Source organism: Aotus nancymaae, unplaced genomic scaffold (genome assembly GCF_030222135.1).
Source record: "Aotus nancymaae isolate 86718 unplaced genomic scaffold, 86718_ANA_hifiasm-v0.15.2.pri h1tg000009l, whole genome shotgun sequence".
In the NCBI taxonomy this organism is placed as follows: domain Eukaryota; kingdom Metazoa; phylum Chordata; class Mammalia; order Primates; family Aotidae; genus Aotus; species Aotus nancymaae.
Window position 1 is genome coordinate 1979050 of NW_026988420.1, and position 20207 is coordinate 1999256.

General features: G+C 35.5%; 1 protein-coding gene across 1 annotated transcript in view; it reads left to right on the forward strand.

The window, feature by feature from the left end:
• Positions 1-20207, forward strand: part of LOC105720459 (RING finger protein 17) — a 114371-nt gene extending 94164 nt beyond the window's left edge. Inside the window, exons 27-35 of the mRNA XM_064373501.1 lie at positions 393-512; positions 1859-1939; positions 4054-4179; positions 5375-5434; positions 7552-7671; positions 9401-9569; positions 12603-12738; positions 15470-15659; positions 20001-20207. Coding sequence (XP_064229571.1) covers positions 393-512; positions 1859-1939; positions 4054-4179; positions 5375-5434; positions 7552-7671; positions 9401-9569; positions 12603-12738; positions 15470-15659; positions 20001-20132 — 1134 coding nt within the window. The 3' untranslated portion in view covers positions 20133-20207. The remainder of the gene's footprint in view (positions 1-392; positions 513-1858; positions 1940-4053; positions 4180-5374; positions 5435-7551; positions 7672-9400; positions 9570-12602; positions 12739-15469; positions 15660-20000) is intronic.

The following is a 20207-nucleotide window of genomic DNA, read 5'->3' on the forward strand; positions in this document are numbered from 1 at the left end:
TGTTTTTTTTTTTGAGACAAGTTCTTGCTCTGTCACCAGGCTTGGAGTACAGTGGTACAATCACAGCTCACTGCAACCTCAACCTCCAGGCTTACGCAATCCCTCCCACTTCAGCCTCCTGAGTAACTGTGACCACAGACACACACCACCATAGCCAGTTAATTTTTGTGTTTTTAATAGAGATGAGGTCTTACTGTGTTGTCCAGGCTGGTCTCATACTCCTAGGCTCAAACACTCCATCCACCTCTGCCTCCCAAAGTGCTAGGATTACAGGCGTGAGCCACCAAGCCCGGCCTGTCTTTTCTTTTTTTTTCCCAAATAACAGGAAATTCCTTTTGTCCCCTAGCTTTTAATAATAATTTTAACTATTAATTTTATTTGGCCTGTTTCAGGTACAATATTTAGATCATGGATTCACTGAAAAGATTCCACAGTGCCATCTTTACCCTATTTTGCTGTATCCTGATATACCCCAGTTTTGTATTCCTTGTCAGCTCCATAATACCACACCTGTGAGTACATAATAATTTGTGGGATGATTAATTTTAAATAGTTTTTGTTAATACATTTTTAGAAATATTTATAATGTAAGGTGAAATTTCAGTTGCAACAAAAAAGTAATAAAACACCAACAAATGTTACTAAGACAGCTAAACAGCCTTTGTGAAGACAGTTCCAAAATTATATTGAAGGCTGTAAAACATCTGAATAAATGAAGAGACATGTTCATAAGTGGGAAGGTATAAGATTGCAAAAATTTATCAAATGAAATTACAACAAACTTGAAACTGGAGATCAGATAAAAGAGTGTCTTATTCTGTCTTGCTGCATAACAAATTAAGCTGAGATGTAGTGGTCTGAAACAATAATAAACTTGTATCATCTCATACAATTTCTGTGGCTCAGGGATTAGGAATGACTTAGCTGGGTTATTTTGGCAAGGGGTCCATATTCGTTTTCACACTGTTGGAAAGTTACTACCTAAGACTGGGTAATTTACGAAGAAAAGAGGGTTAATTGACCCACAGTTCTGCATGACTGAAGAGGCATTAGGAAACGTAAATTGTGGTAGAAGGTGAAGGAGAAGCAAGTACTTTCTTCACAAGGTTGCAGTAGGAAAAGAGATTGAAGGTTGAGGGGAGAAATGTCAGACACTTTGAAAACGACCAGCTCTTGTGAGAACTTACAATCAGCATGAGGGAAACTGCCCCATGATCCAGTCACTTCACACTAGGTTGCTCTCTCAACACATGGGGATTACAATTCAAGATAAGATTTGGGTGGAGACACAGAGCCAAACCATATCAGGGTCCCTTGTGATACTGCAGTCAAGATATCCACCATAAGTGTAGTCATCCTAAGGATGAACTAGGGACAGAGGGTCCACTTCAGATGGTTGACTCACGTGGTTGTTGCAGGAAGGCTCACTGCCTTACCATGTGAACCTCTTAACACATAAAAACATAACAATCACTGTTCCTTAATGAATACATATCGTAGGCCTTGTACAAGCAGTACATTGGCATATTGGTCTTGTTTAAAAAAGTTTTAGATGTAATGTTTTGCATTTAAATGTAGGGGCTGTGTGTGTGTGTGTGTGTGTGTGTGTGTGTGTGTTTTAATCTCTCACCTCTTGCTGAACAGGTTTATATTTTTAAAGTATAAAATGAATACTCAAATTATTCCTTTTTAAAGATTATTTTTATCATGTACCTATGCTATTCTCTAAGAACTGCTTGTGTATTTTGTACTACTACCCGATATTATTTGTTTGTGGCTACTTTTGTGTATCTTAATTTGCTTCCCGCTCTTATTTTATGAAAGCATAAAAGAATCTGAGTTTATTAATCCCAAATAGGTTGGAAATGTCTGGCAACCAGATGCAATAGAAGTTCTTCAACAACTGCTTTCAAAGAGAGAGGTGGAAATTCACATTATGGTAATTTAAAGTATATATAGTTGGTATAAATTATTTGCCATAAAATGTTATAGCTAACATAATTTGAGGGATATTTTTGATGATAAACAATGGTATATACCTTCTTATGTGAATATAAATTACTCATTAGCATAAAAGAAACTACCAGGTTGGTTCCTAGACTTGCTTTAAATAAGCCTGATTTTGAACAAGTTTCTGAGAACTTTCATAACCATTAAAGTCAGTAATTTGAAAGATTCTTTATTAGCAGCTTGTCTTGTTATAGGGGGCAGTATTAAATTGTTGGACATGTTTATAAATATATGTAGCGGTTTCCAAGATGGTGCTATATACTCAGCACTGTCTTAGGTCCAGGTAATTCAGAGAGTTTATCATGATCTGTGTCCTCAAAGCCCTTATCTGGTTAGTGAAACAAGACATAAACCTAAAAAATTTCCACTATAAAGTAACATGCCAAAATCTAAGTAACTGGTAAAAAGAGTAGTAGGAATTTAGAGATAGTGAGAATTGAGGTAGCCCGTAAAGCAAAGATAGTAACGTTCTCCTGACTGGGGAAATGAACTGCACAGAGATACAAAGAGACATTTTAGGGAAATGGTCTAACTGTTTGACTTAAAAAGTGGACGTTTTGTGAGGAGTAGTGGTAGTGAATAGTGTTCAGGAGAGGTAGGGGCCGTTTGGTGGGGTGTAGGGAGTGCCTCAGTGGAGGTTTCTGAGCAGTGAGGTAATAAGATCAACCTGCAGCTGCTATGTTTGCAGGACCCAAGTGGGAAGATATATGGTAAGGAAAGTATGTTTATATTAAAGGGTGATGATAGAGTGATAAAGACCTAAAGGAGGCACAGACCCACTTAAATAAGAAAGTAGCTTTTGTTATTACTAAGAGTTCCTCCCTAGTTACTCAGTTCTCCATGGCAAGTCACTGAAGTAAGGTAGAGATTGAAATTTTTAGTTTGTCTAGACAGCTTTCTTTGCTGCTTAGCTTAATTAACGTAAAAGAACAACTTGTGGTATAGCAAAGGCTGCCAGGTTTCAGAGACCATGAATGTGCATGCCACACAACCCGACCGACAGCAGGCCTGGCCAAGACTCACTCCTCCCTGAAACACAAAGGGAGATGCTGACAGAGGGCCTCTTAGGTGCTAGCCTCTGCTCTAGGCCTGGACACACAGCTGAGGGCTGAGAAGTAAGAAATCCCTGCGTTTCTAGAGCTTCCATTTCAGTGGTGGGAAAGAGAAAACAAAATAAACTGTAAGGAATATTAGTGATGGGCGCTAGGAGAAAAAAACAAAGCAAAGGAGGCTGATAGAAATGGCATGGCCAGGGAGGAGGTTCCACTTTAAACATTTTAGTCAAGACCTTAAAATGGTTAGAGGACAGACCACTAGGTACAGGGAGAAGCGTGCTGACGCAGGAGCAGGACTGAGTGGGAGGGGACTGCATTGACAGAAGACTGAATGGTAGGAAGAGATAGGACAAGATCTGCTGGGAGGCAACAACAGTAATTCAGTGAGGAGCAGTAAAACTGAGGAGCAGTGAGTTTGGACAAAGGTGGGATCAGTGGAAACGAAGAGAATTGCTGTGGGTCAGCTTATCAGTTAGGGACACATTCAGTACCCAATAACTGTAAATGGACTTTATTCATAGTTTTAAAGTTACCCTGATTCCTGCTTTTAGACTCTTCTGAGTCCTGCCAGTTTTTGGATATTAAAGTGAAACTATTTCTTTACCTGTGAACATAACCTTTTATTTCTCCTTCTATGTAATTTATTAGTATCATCTAAAAGTGATATATTTGGGAATTGGAATTATATATAGCAAGTTATTTTGTGGTAAATAACTAGAAAACCCTTTGGACTTGTAAGTATATAGTACATAAACCAAAGTAGTAAATTACTCCCTTACAACGTGTCAAAATACCAGGAAGAAAATTCTATGAAATGAGTCACTAGCTAAACAGTCTAGTTAATACTATGGTTGTCAGAAAAAAAAAAAAAAAAAAGAAAAAAATACTATGATTGTCAGAAGCTAAATTTGATATTTGCTGACTATAAAAATGTAGTCATCAAATGGACTTCATTTTTATAATAATAATCTTTATTGAATTTAAATAGGAATTACCTAAAAATCCATGGGAGAAATGGTCTATTCATCTCTATTTTGGTGGAATATCACTTTCTTATTTTATGGCATATTATAAATATTGTACTTCTGAACATACTGAGGAGATGTTGAAAGAAGTAAGTGAACTATTTTTCTATAAAAATCTAAAGTGTAGAAAAGTCTAGTTAAAATGTTACATTTTGTTTTACACTATGTCTTAAATATGATTCTACATATCCGATTTGTTAAGAGAGTCTAGAGGATATAAACATTTTGCTGAGAAAGATAAATAGGCTGTATCATGCATTATAAATGTCCTATAAAAGACTTTAATTACATTAAGATTAAATTAATGTTTCTCTACCTTCAAACCTAGTGTGATTGATGCCCATGCTATTCAGTGTTGTTTGAATGTAGAGATGCACATTCTAAAATCTTTATAGTCAATACCAGAAGAGGGCTCTCGCGCCAGATAAAATATTTTTTTCCTTTTACTTGACACAAAAGCCATGTATTACAAAATTCTCTCATTTGCCTTCTCACAGGAAACCCTGAGCCACATTTTGAGCTTAGCTTCCGTAAGCGGCTCATTCCTTGCCTGGTGCTTCTGTGGTTTAGTACTTTTAAAAATATGGCCTGTTACAGATGTGGTTTCACATTTCAAGCTGCTATAAATCTTTTATAGGAATAGATTATGCATCATTATATTTTATATCACAATATATTTTTATTTTTAGAGTTGCAGTCTACTTGTTAGACTTTTTAATGTTCATTTTGATGATAGTACACAATCAAACATTGTTCTATAGATACAGAAAATTACTTTCTTCTCTCAAATAGAAATTGTGTTGTAACTTTGTACCTGTAATTCTCACTGCCAGCTTTTTCTTTAAAGCAGAGGTGTGGTTGTTGTGGCTGAGAGAGAGAGAGAGAGAATGTGTTAGTGTAAAAGAAGTTCCATCTGTTATTAAACAGGTTTTATAAAGATTACTTAGTTTTTCTGTTCTAGTTTTACTATTCACTATGAACATTTTAAAGGGAAAGTTAAGAGCTCCCACTCTTACAATAGATGAATTAGCACTGACATGTGTTAGCATAAGTTTGAGGTTTCTTACTGTTGAAAACTTAAGATGGTAAGATTATTCAGAACATGAGATTTGCCTGCAGTTGATCTCAAATAAATAAATGAATACCAACAAGGAAATGCACCCAGTTTTTGTGGGGATGAAATATGGAAAGTATCCTAAAACAATATAGCTAAAGGTGATTTTACTCAACAATACTTTTTTTCCTACTTTCATTTTACTTTTTGAAATGCTTGGTTTATTTCAGAAACCAAGATCAGATTATGATAAAAAGTATGAAGAGGAACAATGGGAAATAAGGTTTGAGGTAAGTAACAATCCGAGTATTTTGGAAACTTGGGACCCTTCATTAATACAAAAGATCTGATACAGGACAGGAAGAGCTTTCTTTTATAAGTTTTATTGAGATATTATTTATATATCATAGAATTTACCTGTTAAATGTATACTTCAGTGGTGTTTAATACTGTTCACTGTTTTGTAACCATCACCACTATCTATTTCCAGAACATTTCATCACCCCAAAAAGAAGCCCCGTACCAGCAGCAGTCATTCTGCATTCTTCCTTCCTTAGCTTCATGACAGCCACTTCATCTTCTGTCCCTATGGATTTGTTTATCCTGTACATTTCATATAAATGGAATCATATACTATGTGGTCCTTTGTCATTGGCTTTTCACTTAGCATAACATTTTCAAGGTTCATACATGTTGTACATATTAGCGCTTTATTTCTTTTTATTGCTGAATAAAATTCCATCGTATGGACATATTTTGTTTACTCATTAATCTGTTGATAGACACTTGGGATTATTCCATCTTACAGTGATTGTGAATAATATTGCTGTTTAATCAGATACAAGTTTTTATGTAGACATGTTTTTCCTTCTTTAGAGTATACACCTAGTAGTGGAATTACTGAGCCTGTGGTAACTATGTTTAACATTCTGAAGATCTCCAAAACTGTTTCCCAAAGTGTCAGCATCATTTTACATGTATGCCAGTAGGCATACATACAAGGACCCCGTTTTTCCACCTCCTCACCAGATGACTTCTTGTAATCTGTTTTTCTAGCCATTTTAGGTTAGTTGTGAAGTGGCGTATCATTGTAGACTTGATATGCTTGTCCCTGGTGATTAGTATTGTTGAGGATCTTTTCATGTCTTATTGGCCATTTGTATGTATATATTTGAGAAATCCCTTCAAATCTCCCCGTTTTTATTTGGGTTGTTGATCTTTTTATTGTTGAGCTATAGCAGTTCTTTATAATTCTCCATGCAAGTACCTTATCAAATATATGTTTGCAAATAATTTCTTTTATTCTGTGGGTTGTCTTTTCACGTTGATTGATTTGAGAGAGAGAGTCTCGCTATATTGCCCAGACTAGTCTTGAACTCTTGGGCTCAAGCAGTCCTCCCGCCTTTTTGCAGAGTAGCTGGAACTACAGGCCACTACACCCAGCTTTCTTTTCATTTTTTTGATAATTTGCTTTTACGTACCAGAGTTTTTAATTTTGATGAAGTCCAATTTATCTGTTTTTCCTTTTGTCACTTGGACTTTTTGGTGCAGGAAGAGTTTTAGTAAGTAAACCTTTGTAGTTTACAAAAATAACATACCCTTATTGTAAATTACATATTACTTAGTTAAGTTCAACAAATTTGAACAGTGGTAGATTACTTCTTGCTGAATTTTTCCAGGTTCAAAAGTTTTGTTTTGTTTGGCTACCAGTTTGGAAATGTTAAATAGTAATAAATTAACCTACAAATTTGAATATGATGGTTTTACTTAAGATAATTATCATATTCTTGAAGAATAACTTTTTATAAAGATATTGCTAGTATTTGCAGAAAAACATTCACCACATTTTTATATACATTGGCTTTTAACAATTGCTAGGTGCTGTGATCTTCTCGGAAATCACATAACTGTAGTATTTCTTTTGCTTGCTTTCATAGGGCTTAAGAGAAAGCACACCTTTTTGATGATTTTAACTTATATTTTCTTTTAGCATTTCATGTATTATTTTAGTTTTTATTAGAAAGTACTTATTCTTAAATACCGTAAAAGTTTATAAAAGAAAAAGGGATCTGTTCCTCATTCTGCACCTCAAACACCCCAGCCTTCACTAGTGGCAGTTACTATTGACTATTATCTAGAATTGTATGTGTGTGTGTAGATAATCAGTAAACATTCATGCATTTCTTTTTTTGCACAAAACGCTTTTTAAAATTAGAGGACAAAAGAATATTAAAGATCTTTATCATCACGTTTTGGTCCTACTGTAACAAAATCATTCTGTGGTATTGAGTATTTAAGAGAGCTTGCTTTCTGCTAATTGAAAGTAAATTGGCACCATCGTGAATTTTTATAATGTAATAGATTTTCGTCCTCATTCTGAAATTTGAATTTTTTTGTGGTATTTTAGGAATTGCTTTTGTCGGAAACAGAGACTCCTCTTTTACCACCATATCTGTCTTCATCTCTGCCTCCCCCAGGGGAAGAACTCTGTGCTGTTCAAGTTAAGCACATTGTCTCACCTAATGAGGTATGTAATCTAAATGATTAGTTGGTGATTAAAAACATAAAAAGCTATCTTGGTCTTAAACACTAGAAATCTCTACAGTTCAAATGAAACAGACCTCAGAAGAAAAAAACACACTAGAAGTGACTCTTCATTTCTTTATCTTTCTGATTTCAAATATTGCAAATTTGTGACCTCTAGTTTGCCTCACCCTGTAATATCCTCTTCAGATATTTGTTAATATTTAGGGCAAGTGTTTCCTAAGGACCTACTGGGTTCCCAGTGTTGTACTGCCTTATTCAATGTTATGTTTATATCTGATATTTAGATTTTTAAGGTAGAACTGGGTTCCCAGTGTTGTACTGCTTTATTCAATGTTATGTTTATATCTGATATTTGGATTTCTACCTGTGAAATCTTAAACATCTCCCCTTCCTCTTCCTGCACTGAACTCTTCCACTTAACCACCTGGCTGCCACCGTGTCCTCCTTATTCTGTTTGTCTGCCTCCCCTTAGGATTTAGCTCCATGTTGTCCATTGAGGTATCCCAAGAACCTAGAATGGTGGCTGATAAATACTAGGCACCCAGTGAATATTGATTAAATGTATGAGTAAAGGCACTGAACGTTCACCTGCATGTCCTTGGCTAACAAAGAGAGGAAGAAATAAGTAGCTTCAGCAGCTCCTTTAGCCTTTTACACAGTAAGCCATTCTCTCACAGGCAGGGGAAGGATTTGCTTTCTAATTTCATCAGAGGGCAGAGTAAGTAGTATGTTATGCTCTATATAGTTGGTAAACAACTATTGCTGGTTTGGGTAATTTTGTATTACCCAAACAGAGGTGGGCGGTCCTCGCACCTCAGCCTTCCAAGATTTTCTAAGTTTGAGGTTATCGGTAGCTGAAATTATTATTTATTGCTGCATCACAAGTTACCCTTAAACTTAGCGGCTTAGTACAACACATACAAGGGTCAGGAATCTGGGAGCTGCTGAGTGAAGCACTCTAGCTCAGGCTCTCGGGAGGCTGCAATCATGATGTTGGCAGAGGCTGCAGAAACCACTTCCGAAAAGAGTCACTCACGTGACTCACCTGGAAGGCTCTGTTTTCTGCCCGTGGCCTCTCCAGTTGTCTGCTTGCAGCATGACTGTGGCTTCTTGGAGCATGAAATCCCTGGCAGAGCTCTACCAAAACGGAAGCTACATGTTCTTATAAGTCAGTCTCAGGAGTCACACACTGTCATTTCAGTTGTGTGGTTTTTTATCGTTTTTGTTTGTTTGTTTTTGAGATGGGGGTCACATTCTGTTATCCAGGCTGGAGAGTGCAGTGACACAATCATAGCACACTGCAGCCTTAATTTCCCAGGCTCAAGTTTTTTTCCTACCTCAGGCTCCCGATTAGCTGGGACTACAAGCATGTACTATCGTGCCCAGCTAATTTTTTATTTTTTATTTTTAGTAGAGATGAAGTCTCACTGTGTTGCTGAGGCTGGTTTTAACTCCTGAGCTCAAGTGATCCTCCCACCTCAGCCTTCTAAAGTGCTGACATTATAGGCTTGAGCCCCCGTGCCCAGCCTAGTCGTGTTCTCTTGATTACAAGATAAGTGTGGTAGGATGTGGGAAGGAACAGGAGGTGAATATCAGGAGGTAGGGGTTTCCTGGGACATGGCTGGAGGCTGCCACAATAATTTTGTCCACATAAATGAATTCTTGAAATTCCAGAATCTGAATTTTTTTCTTTCCTTCTCCCAACTTAGGTGTATATTTGCCTTGATTCTATAGAAACTTGTAATCAGTCTAACCAACATAGTGACACAGATGATAGTGGAGTCAGCGGGGAATCAGAATCCGAAAGCCTTGATGAAGCACTGCAGAGGGTTAATATGAAAGTAGAGACGCTTCCTCCTCTGACAGATTTTAGAACAGGTATAGTTACCACATTTGAGTGAAACAATATTTAATAAAACTTGGATTTTGTTTTAATGGGCTGATAACCTTGGGCTATCTCTAATGTTGATATTTTCCTCATGTTCACTTTACATGCATGATTTCTTGGAATCCTCAAGAAACCAAGAAGATGACCTCTTTCTTGCTTTCTAGATTAGAAAGGTGAACTAAGAGACTTTAAGTAAACTCCCTTGGGGGCACTTTCATGTTCCACAAATAAGATGGTGTTGGAAAATTGCATAAAGATGACTTTTTAAATTTGAGGTTATCAGTAGCTGAAATTTCAAGAGTTGTCATTCAGACCTTAATGGCTGTCATTTTAATTACAAGCCACCTACAATGGTAATGTTGAGGTCCAGTCTCAAAGTATGACCTGTTCTGTCAGGATAGGTCAGATTTCTACTCTTTTATCTTTTCAGTCCATTCTTCCCATCTTTATTAAGTATGTGTGAGTCTTCTCTGAGGAAAATGTATCTAGTCATTGCAATATTTGATGCATACGAATGTATTTATTCTTGCTATTTTAGCAAAGGAAAAAAACATCAGTCTTACCTGTGTTCAGTGATTGTTTGTTTGTTTGTTTTTTGAGACAGAGTCTCGTTTTGCCACCCAGGCTGGAGTGCAGTGACGTGATCTCGGCTCACTGCAACCTCCTCCTCCTGGGTTCGAGCAAGTCTCCTGTCTCAGCCTCTTGAGTAGCTGGGATTACAGGTGTGTGCTACCATACCCAGCTAATTTTTGTATTTTTAGTAGAGATGGGGTTTCCCCATGTTAGCCAGGCTGGTGTCAAGCACCTGACCTCAAGTGAACTGCCCACCTTGGCCTCCCAAATTGCTGGGATTACAGGCATTAGCCAGCATGCCCAGCCTTTTGTTTTTGTTTTGAGACGAGTCTTGCTCTGTTACCTAGGCTGGAGTACAGTGGTGTGATCTTGGCTCACTGCAGCCTCCACCTCCCATGTGCAAGTGATTCTCCTGCCTCAGCCTCCCAAGTAGCTGGGATTACAGGCATGTACCACTACACCCAGCTAATTTTGTATTTTTAGTAAAGACAGGGTTTCTCCATGTTGGGCAGGCTGGTCTCGAACTCCCAACCTCCGGTGATCTGCCTGCCTCAGCCTCCCAAAGTGCTGGGATTACAGGCGTGAGTCACTGCACCTGGCCCTGATGACTCTATATATGCAAGAAATTGTCTATAATTCTTTAATAAAAATTACTTGAAATAAAAATCCTTATTCATTAGTCATGTATTTCAATATCACTTACCAAGTAGAATTCTCTGTGAAATTACGTAGAAAGCATGATGACATAAGGCAGTAGAACAAGATGGGAAACTGAGGCACATGTCATCGCTCTGAAATCTAAGCATGTACAAAGGGAAGTACATACTGTACTAATTTTTCCACAGTTTTACTCAAGCCTAGCACTCATTAGCACACTTTTTTTCTTTACTGAGTATTTGCTTGTATCAGGTACTATGCTAGGAATGCAAACAGCAGTTCTGCACTCAAGAACAGGTGCTCTAAGCAGAAAAGAGACATGTAAACCAAGTATAGTATGAAAAGAATAGCTCCTCTTAGAGGAGTGTGCGTAATGCCATAGGATCACAGGGAAAGCAGTGATCAATTATTAGGGCTTTGTTGGTCATGTTGGAGCCAGGCTTTGAAAGAATAGTAACTGCTCAAGGTGATGAATACCCTAAAAACTGTCAGAATGTTTTTCTGATGTTTATGATAAACATCATAAAAAGAAGGGCTCAGGAAAACACTCTAGTGAGGAGGGCAGCCATGAGCTAAATAGAAGCATCAAAGTTTTAAGTAGTCCTTTTTAGGTAACTCATTGAGGAAATACGGTAGAAGTTGTTTAGGAGAACAAATAACTGAAGAAGCCTGTGAATTGCAGTAAGAACTTGACATTACACGCAGTTAAGGTGTACCATTAAAGAATTTTAAATAAGAGCAATGTGATTGAATTTTTAAAAATTGAATTCTGGTGGTCCCATAGCAAATGAATGGGAGAACAGAATGGAAGGCAGGAACAGCAAACATGTATCATCCTTTGCCAAAGATGATGACCCACACTAAAAGAGACTAGGGGAGTATGAGAAGTTGGGGCAGTGACAATATGAGCTAATAAGCCTTAAGAATAGAAGAACTAGCAACTCTGAAAACGGGTGAAGTATCTTTGTTTGAAGCTTAATCCATAGGAATTAGTGAACAAAGGCTTATAAACTACGAAGAGAAAAAAAGCCAACATGAGGCTAACGGTTCAATATTTAATTCTGGATGGTGAGCATATGGTTGTTACATTTTCTTCTTTGTACTTTTCTGTATTAAACATTTCTGATACATAATTGTATATGTTTATGTGGTACATGTGATACTGCATGCATAGAATGTGTAATTATCAAGACAGTATTTAGGGTATTAATTACCTTGAGCAGTTATCATTTGTGTGTTGGGAACATTTCAAGACTTCTAGCTAATCTGAAATATACCACCCATTGTTGTTACCTAGGCACACTAGTCTGCTATCAAATATTGAAAGTTAACTCCTTCCTACTATATGTTTGTACCTATCAACCAACTTCTCTTCTTCCCCCCACCCCAAACACATATATACATGTCTTTCATGGCCTCATGTAACCATTAATGTACTTGTTATCTTCCCGAGATCCACTTTTTTCGCTCTCATATGAGTGAGAACATGTGATATTTGTCTTTCTGTGCTTGTCTTACCTCACTTAATATAATGATCCATCCATGTTGCTGCAAATAACAAGATTCCATCTTTTTTTTAATGGCCAAATAGTATTCCATTGTGTATATACACCACATTTTCTTCATCCATTCATCTGTTGACGGACACCTGGGTTGATTCCCTATCTTGTCTGTTGTGAATAGTGCTGCAATAAACATGGGGTGCAGATAGCTCTTTGATATGTTGATTTCCTTTGGAGTAAAAACATTTAATAAAAGACAATATGATTTTTTCCCTCTTTCTGTCTTTCCAGAAATGCCTTGCCTTGCAGAATATGATGATGGCTTATGGTATAGAGCGAAGATTGTTTCCATAAAAGAATTTAATCCATTATCTATCCTAGTACAATTTGTTGATTACGGATCAACTGCACAGCTGACATTAAACAGGTTAAAAATAAATGTCAGGGTGTTGAATTAGGTTTCTTTGTTCGTTTATATATATATATATATAGTTTTCTTATTGAGAATATTTTCCCTCTTTTAAAAGAAAAGGATTATTCTAAGGCTGTTTATACATTAGGAAACTTTTAATCTAGATTTTTTACGGTGTTAAGAGTATACATAGAATTTACTATTTTCCCTTTTTTTTTTCTTTTTTTTTTTTGAGATGGAGTCTTGCTCTGTCACCTAGGCTGGAGTGCAGTGACGCAGTCTTGGCTTACTGCAACCTCTGCCTCTCAGGTTCAAGCAATTCTCCTTCCTCAGCCTCCCACATAGCTAGGATTACAGCTGCTTGCCACCACTCCTGGCTAATGTTTTTGTATTTTTAGTAGAGACAGGGTTTCACCATGTTGGTTAGGCTGATCTTGAACTCCTGGCCTCTGCTGATCCAACTGACTTGGCCTCCTAAAGTTCTGGGATTACAGGCATGAGCTACCACGCCTAGCCCATTTTAGCTGTTTTTAAGTATAGTAACTAATTGGCTTTAAATACCTTCACAAGTTTATACAGCTATCCCCAGTTTCCATTTCCAATATGATTTTGTCATTCCAAACAGAAATCCTGCGCCCATTAACAATAGCATCCTAGTCTGTTCTTACCCAGTCCCTGGTAACCTATGGTCTACTGTCTCTGAATTTGCCTGTTCTGGGTACCTCATATAGGTAAATGCATACAATATTTGTTCTTTTGTGACTGGCTTATTTCAATAGCATAATTTTTAAAGATTCATCCATGTTGTAGCATGTGTCAGAATTTACTTCTTAAGGCTGAAAATATTTCATTATATATTTTCAAAAAGTTCATGGAAAATGCATACTATGAAAAAAAGCATGGATTTCAACATTTTTTTTTCACCAAAATAAATTTGTACTAACTTGTTCTAACATGTCTGAACAGGATCTAGTCTGAGGCACTAAAAGGATAAGTGCAACATGAATTCTGCTCAAATTGAAACAACAAACATCAAATTTATGGTGAAGCTTGGGTGGAGGAAGAGTGAGATCACTGTTGCTGTATAAAAAGTTTATGGAAACAGTGCCCCAAAGAAAGCAGTTTACAAGTGGATAACTTGTTTCATGAAGGAATGAGATGATGTCGAAGATGAAGCCCATAGCAGCAGCCCTTCCACATCAATTTGTGAGGAAAAAAATTAATCTTGTTCATGCCCTAATTGAAGAGGACCAGCAACAGCAGAAATAATAGCCAACACCAAAGACATTTCAATTGGTTCAGCTGATACAATTCTGACTGAAAAAGTTGAGCAGACTCTCCACTCAATGGGTGCCAAACCTGTTGCACCGAGATCAGCTACAGATAGGAGCAGAGCTTTCAAGGGAAGTTGTAGACAAGCAAGATCAAGACCCTGAAGCATTTCTTCAAAGAACTGTAACTTCATATGAAACATGGCTTTACCAGTATGATCCTGAAGACAAAGCACAGTGAAAAGCAAGAGGTAGAAGTGGTCCAGTCAAAAGTAGACCAGTCAAGAGCAAAGCCCATGACAACAGTTTTTTTGTTTTTTTTTTTGATGCTCAAGGCATTTAGCTTGCTGGCTTTCTGGAAGGCCAAAGAATGGCAACATCATCTTATTATGACTGTTTGAGAAAGCCAAAGCTTTAGCAGGGCAACGCCTGGGAAAGCTTCACCAGAGAGTCCCTTGCCACCACAGTGCTCTGCTCGTTCCTCTGATCAAACAAGGGCGATTTTGCAAGAGTTTTGCCTAAATCATTAGGCATCCACTTTACAGTCCTGATTTGGCCCATTCTAACTTGTTTTTTGTTTCCTAATCTTACTTTTCTCCAGTTAATAATGTAAGAAAGATCACATTGACATGGTTATATTCCTAGGACCCTCAGTTCTTAAGGGATGGACTAGAATGACTCTTACCATAGCTTACAAATGTTTCATGATCTTGAAGGAACTTATGTTGAGAAATGAAGTTAACATTTTTTATTTTCATCTTAATTTCATTTTTCCATGAACTTTTGGAGCCCCCTCATACAGTATATATACTACATCTTATCCCTTCACTGGAAGATGGAACTTGGGTTGCTCCCCACTTTTGGCTCTTGTGAATAATGCTTTTATGAACATGGGTATACATGTCTCTTTGAGTACCTGTTTTAGTTATTTTGGGTATATACCCAGAAATGGAACTGCTGGATCGTATATTCTATGCTTAATTTTTGAGGAACCTCCGTGGTGTTTCCCACAGTGGCTGCACCATTTTACATTCTAAGAGTGTGCAAGAGTTCCAATTCTTGCACATCCTCACCAGCACTTGTAATTTTGTTGTTTATCATAGCCATTCTAGTAGGTTTGAGGTGGAATCTCACTTTGGATTTGATTTGCATTTCCCTAATGATTAGTGACGTCGAACATCTTTTCATGTGCTTGTCGGACATTTGTAGGTCTTTAGAGCAATGTCCATGTTTATGTCTATTTTTCCCATTCTGTAGATTGGCTTTTTGTTGTTGATTGTGTCCTTTCATACACAGAAGTTAATTTTTTAGGAAGTCCATTTTATCTGATTTTTCTCATTTCCTGTGCTTTTGGTGTTATATTTTAAAAATCTGCAAAATCCAGTGTTATGGAGCTTTTTCCCTATGTTTTCTTCTAAGAATTGTATAGTTTCACCTGGAAGAGAATTTTAATTTAAGACTTTGTTTTGTGACAGACTGCGCCAAATTCCTTCTCATCTTATGCAGTATCCAGCTCGAGCCATAAAGGTTTTCTTGGCAGGGTTTAAACCTCCCTTAAGGGATCTAGGGGAGACAAGAATACCATATTGTCCCAAATGGAGCATGGAGGCACTATGGGCTATGATAGACTGTCTTCAAGGGAAACAGCTTTATGCTGCATCCATGGTAAGTGTCTCAACTAGCCAAAATTATTTTAAAGCTATTTCTGTGTCCCTAATAACTTTATAAAGTGTTTTTGTCTATGCAACTCTACATGCAGTAGTATACTCAAGCATTTCAACCTGTATAGTGTGTGTGTGTGTATATATAATATATATAGTGTGTGTGTATATATATAATATATATAGTGTGTGTATATATATAATATATATAGTGTGTGTGTATATATATAATATAGTGTGTGTGTATATATAATATATATTGTGTGTGTATATATATAATATATATAGTGTGTGTGTATATATATAATATAGTGTGTGTATATATATATAATATAGTGTGTGTGTATATATATAATATATAGTGTGTGTATATATATAATATATATAGTGTGTGTGTATATATATAATATATATAGTGTGTGTGTATATCTATAATATATATAGTGTGTGTATATATATATAATATAGTGTGTGTGTATATATATAATATATATAGTGTGTGTATATATATATAATATAGTGTGTGTATATATATAATATATATAGTGTGTGTGTATATATATAGTGTGTATATATATATAATATAGTGTGTGTATATATATATAATATATATAGTGTGTGTGTATATATATAATATATATAGTGTGTGTGTATATATATAATATAGTGTGTGTGTATATATATAATATATATAGTGTGTGTATATATATAATTATACAGTGTGTGTGTATATATATAATATAGTGTGTGTATATATAGTGTGTGTATATATATAATATAGTGTGTGTGTGTATATATATAATATATATAGTGTGTGTGTATATATATAATATATGTAGTGTGTATATATATATAATATAGTGTGTGTATATATATAATATAGTGTGTGTGTATATATATAATATATATAGTGTGTGTATATATATAATATATATAGTGTGTGTGTATATATATAGTATAGTGTGTGTGTATATATAATATATATAGTGTGTGTATATATATAATATAGTGTGTGTATATATATAATATATATAGTGTGTGTGTATATATATAGTGTGTGTGTATATATATTATATATAGTGTGTGTATATATATAGTGTGTATATATATTATATATAGTGTGTGTATATATATAATATAGTGTGTGTGTATATATATAATATATATAGTGTGTGTTTATATATGTAATATAGTGTGTGTATATATAATATATATAGTGTGTGTATATATATAATATAGTGTGTGTGTATATATATAATATATATAGTGTGTGTATATATAATATATATAGTGTGTGTATATATAATATAGTGTGTGTATATATATAATATATATAGTGTGTGTATATATATATAATATAGTGTGTGTGTATATATAATATATATAGTGTGTGTATATATATATATAATATAGTGTGTGTGTATATATATAATATAGTGTGTGTGTATATATATATAATATAGTGTGTGTATATATATATAATATAGTGTGTGTATATATAATATATATAGTGTGTGTGTATATATATAATATAGTGTGTGTATATATATAATATATATAGTGTGTGTATATATATAATATAGTGTGTGTGTATATATATAATATAGTGTGTGTATATATAATATATATAGTGTGTGTGTATATATAATATATATAGTGTGTGTATATATATAATATAGTGTGTGTATATATATAATATATATAGTGTGTGTATATATATAATATAGTGTGTGTGTATATATATAATATATATAGTGTGTGTGTATATATATAATATAGTGTGTGTGTATATATATATTGTGTGTATATATATAATATATAGTGTGTGTATATATATAGTGTGTGTGTATATATATTATATAGTGTGTGTGTATATATATAATATAGTGTGTGTATATATATAATATAGTGTGTGTATATATATTATATATAGTGTGTGTATATATATAGTGTGTATATATATAATATATATAGTGTGTGTGTATATATATAATATAGTGTGTGTGTATATATATAATATATATAGTGTGTGTGTATATATATAATTGTGTGTATATATATAATATATATATAGTGTGTGTGTATATATATTATATATATAGTGTGTGTATATATATAATATAGTGCGTGTATATATATAGTGTGTGTGTATATATATAATATATAGTGTGTGTATATAGTGTTTGTATATATATAATATGTATTGTGTGTGTATATATATAGTGTGTGTGTATATATATAATATATATAGTGTGTGTATATATATAATATAGTGTGTGTATATATATTATATATATAGTGTGTATATATATAATATAGTGTGTATATATATAGTGTGTGTGTGTATACATATAATATATAGTGTGTGTGTATATATAGTGTGTGTATATATATAATATAGTGTGTGTATATAATATATATAGTGTGTGTGTATATATATAATATATATATAGTGTGTATATATATATATAAAATATATGGGGTGTGTGTGTGTGTGTGTACATATATATATATATATAGATAGATAGGCTTAAGGCTTGTTAAAATGTCTTAGCTTAAATTTAACAAACTGCCCCTATGGTGATATAAAATATCATTTATGTAATTAATAAAATGCTCAAGATGAATATCCCATAATTAGTTTACAATGGCGAAAAATATGCAAACAATTAGTGTGAAGCTGAATGAAATAAGCACTATAACAGAGGTACGGCTAACTTTGCGGGTGGGGGCAGTGTAAGAAGAAATGATTATTTGTATTTGGAGAGATCAGGAAAGGGTGTTTGAGCTGCTACTTAGAAGCCACTGAAGTACTTAATTGAATAAGTAAAACAGGAACGTGGCATTTCGCCTGCATCCTAAAAAATGAGTGGGAAAGAACAGTAGTTCTGGTTATTATAGAAAGGCTTGAATTATACTAATTGTACTAATCTCATAATTGTACTACTTTTGAATTCATATAGTAGAACCTGCATCAAAAGGTCAAATAAAAAGTCCAGACTGTGTTTAATATGTTTTCTTCTTCTGAGGCTGAGCATATCATAGTAGCCCACAGCAGAATCTGGCTAAATAAAGCACACAGTGTTTTAAAGTTGGAAATTCTACCCAAAAAAATCTGTATTTCTGGCTCTGGTTAGATATTCTAAAAACTAGGAATCCTGGGTCTCCCCATCCCCCTGAAATGGCAGTCAACTGAAAGTGTAGCCACAGCCCCTTAGATGGGAATGTGTGATGTTCAGTTCACCTAGTGCTCACTGCTGGTGTACAGCTCAACATGCTTCCTTCCTCTGTGACGCCTGCCTGGTGCCATGATGTGGGGACTCCTGACATACTGGCTATGACAAAACTGAGCTCATAGCATGGTTACTGGAAAGTGCTTTTTGAAAACCCTGTACATATGCTATTGCATGTGCAGAGTGGTATGAACAGCTCATACAGAGTTTTGTCTCAAGCCAGTGAAAATAGGTCAAGTATTTCTTATAGACAAGTGTTTTTTCACTTCTCTAATATTCAAAATTTGGTCAGTATATAAGGGTTCCCCAGATAATCAGAACAATAGGATATATGAGAGGATTTATTAAGGAAATTGGATCACACAGTCAGAGGTGAAGTCCTATGATAGTCCTGTCTACAAGCTGGAGAACCAGAGAAGCTGGTAGCGTGGCTCAGTCTGGAGGCCTCAGAACTGGGGAAGCTGTCAAAAATGCAGCCTCTAGTCCGAGGCCAAAGAACCCCTGGGAGGTTACTGGTGCAAGTCCTGCAGTCCAAAAGCCAAAGAATCTGGAGGATGATGTCCGAAGGTAGGTGGAGAAAAGGTGTCCACCACCCAGGAAGGAAAGGAGAAAAGAGAACTTTCCCTTTCTGCCTGTTTGTCTCCCAGCCAACTGGATGCCGCCTGCCGACATAGAGAGTGGGTCTTCCTCTCTGTCCACTGATTCAGCATCAGTCTCCTCTGAAAACACCCTCCCAGACACACCTGGAAATGCTTCACCAGCCATTGAGGCATCCCTCAGTCCAGCCAAGTTAACAACTAATATTAACCGTCATAGTCAGTTTATGCATAAAGGTATAATGCTTTGTGTGGAATGCAAATGAACTGTAACAAGGGATGGTGGTAGCTTCATTTGGGAAAACCGTGGGAGAAGGAATTTAAATAGAGCAGAAGAATGGAAAGAATGGGATTTTGCAGGAAACCACTACAGATGCCCTTTTGGAACCACAGAGTATAAATTATCAATAGGCCCCTGAGAAGACCTTTTCCCACCTGTGTGAATGGCCAGATGTGAGAGGGAAAAGGCAGCAAAGACATTATTGTTTTCTTGACAACTGTATCTTTTAATTTTAGGCTCCAGCACCAGAACAAATAGTGACATTATATGACGATGAGCAGCATCCAGTTTATATGCCATTAGTAGAAATGGGGCTTGCAGATAAAGATGAACAAGTGCATAAGTGTAAGTTTTCATTCTCTTCATAGCATAAGGCATGGGGACTAGTGGCGATTAATGCTAGATTGATCAGAAAAGCACCCAATTTTCCTTGATGTCTCAAA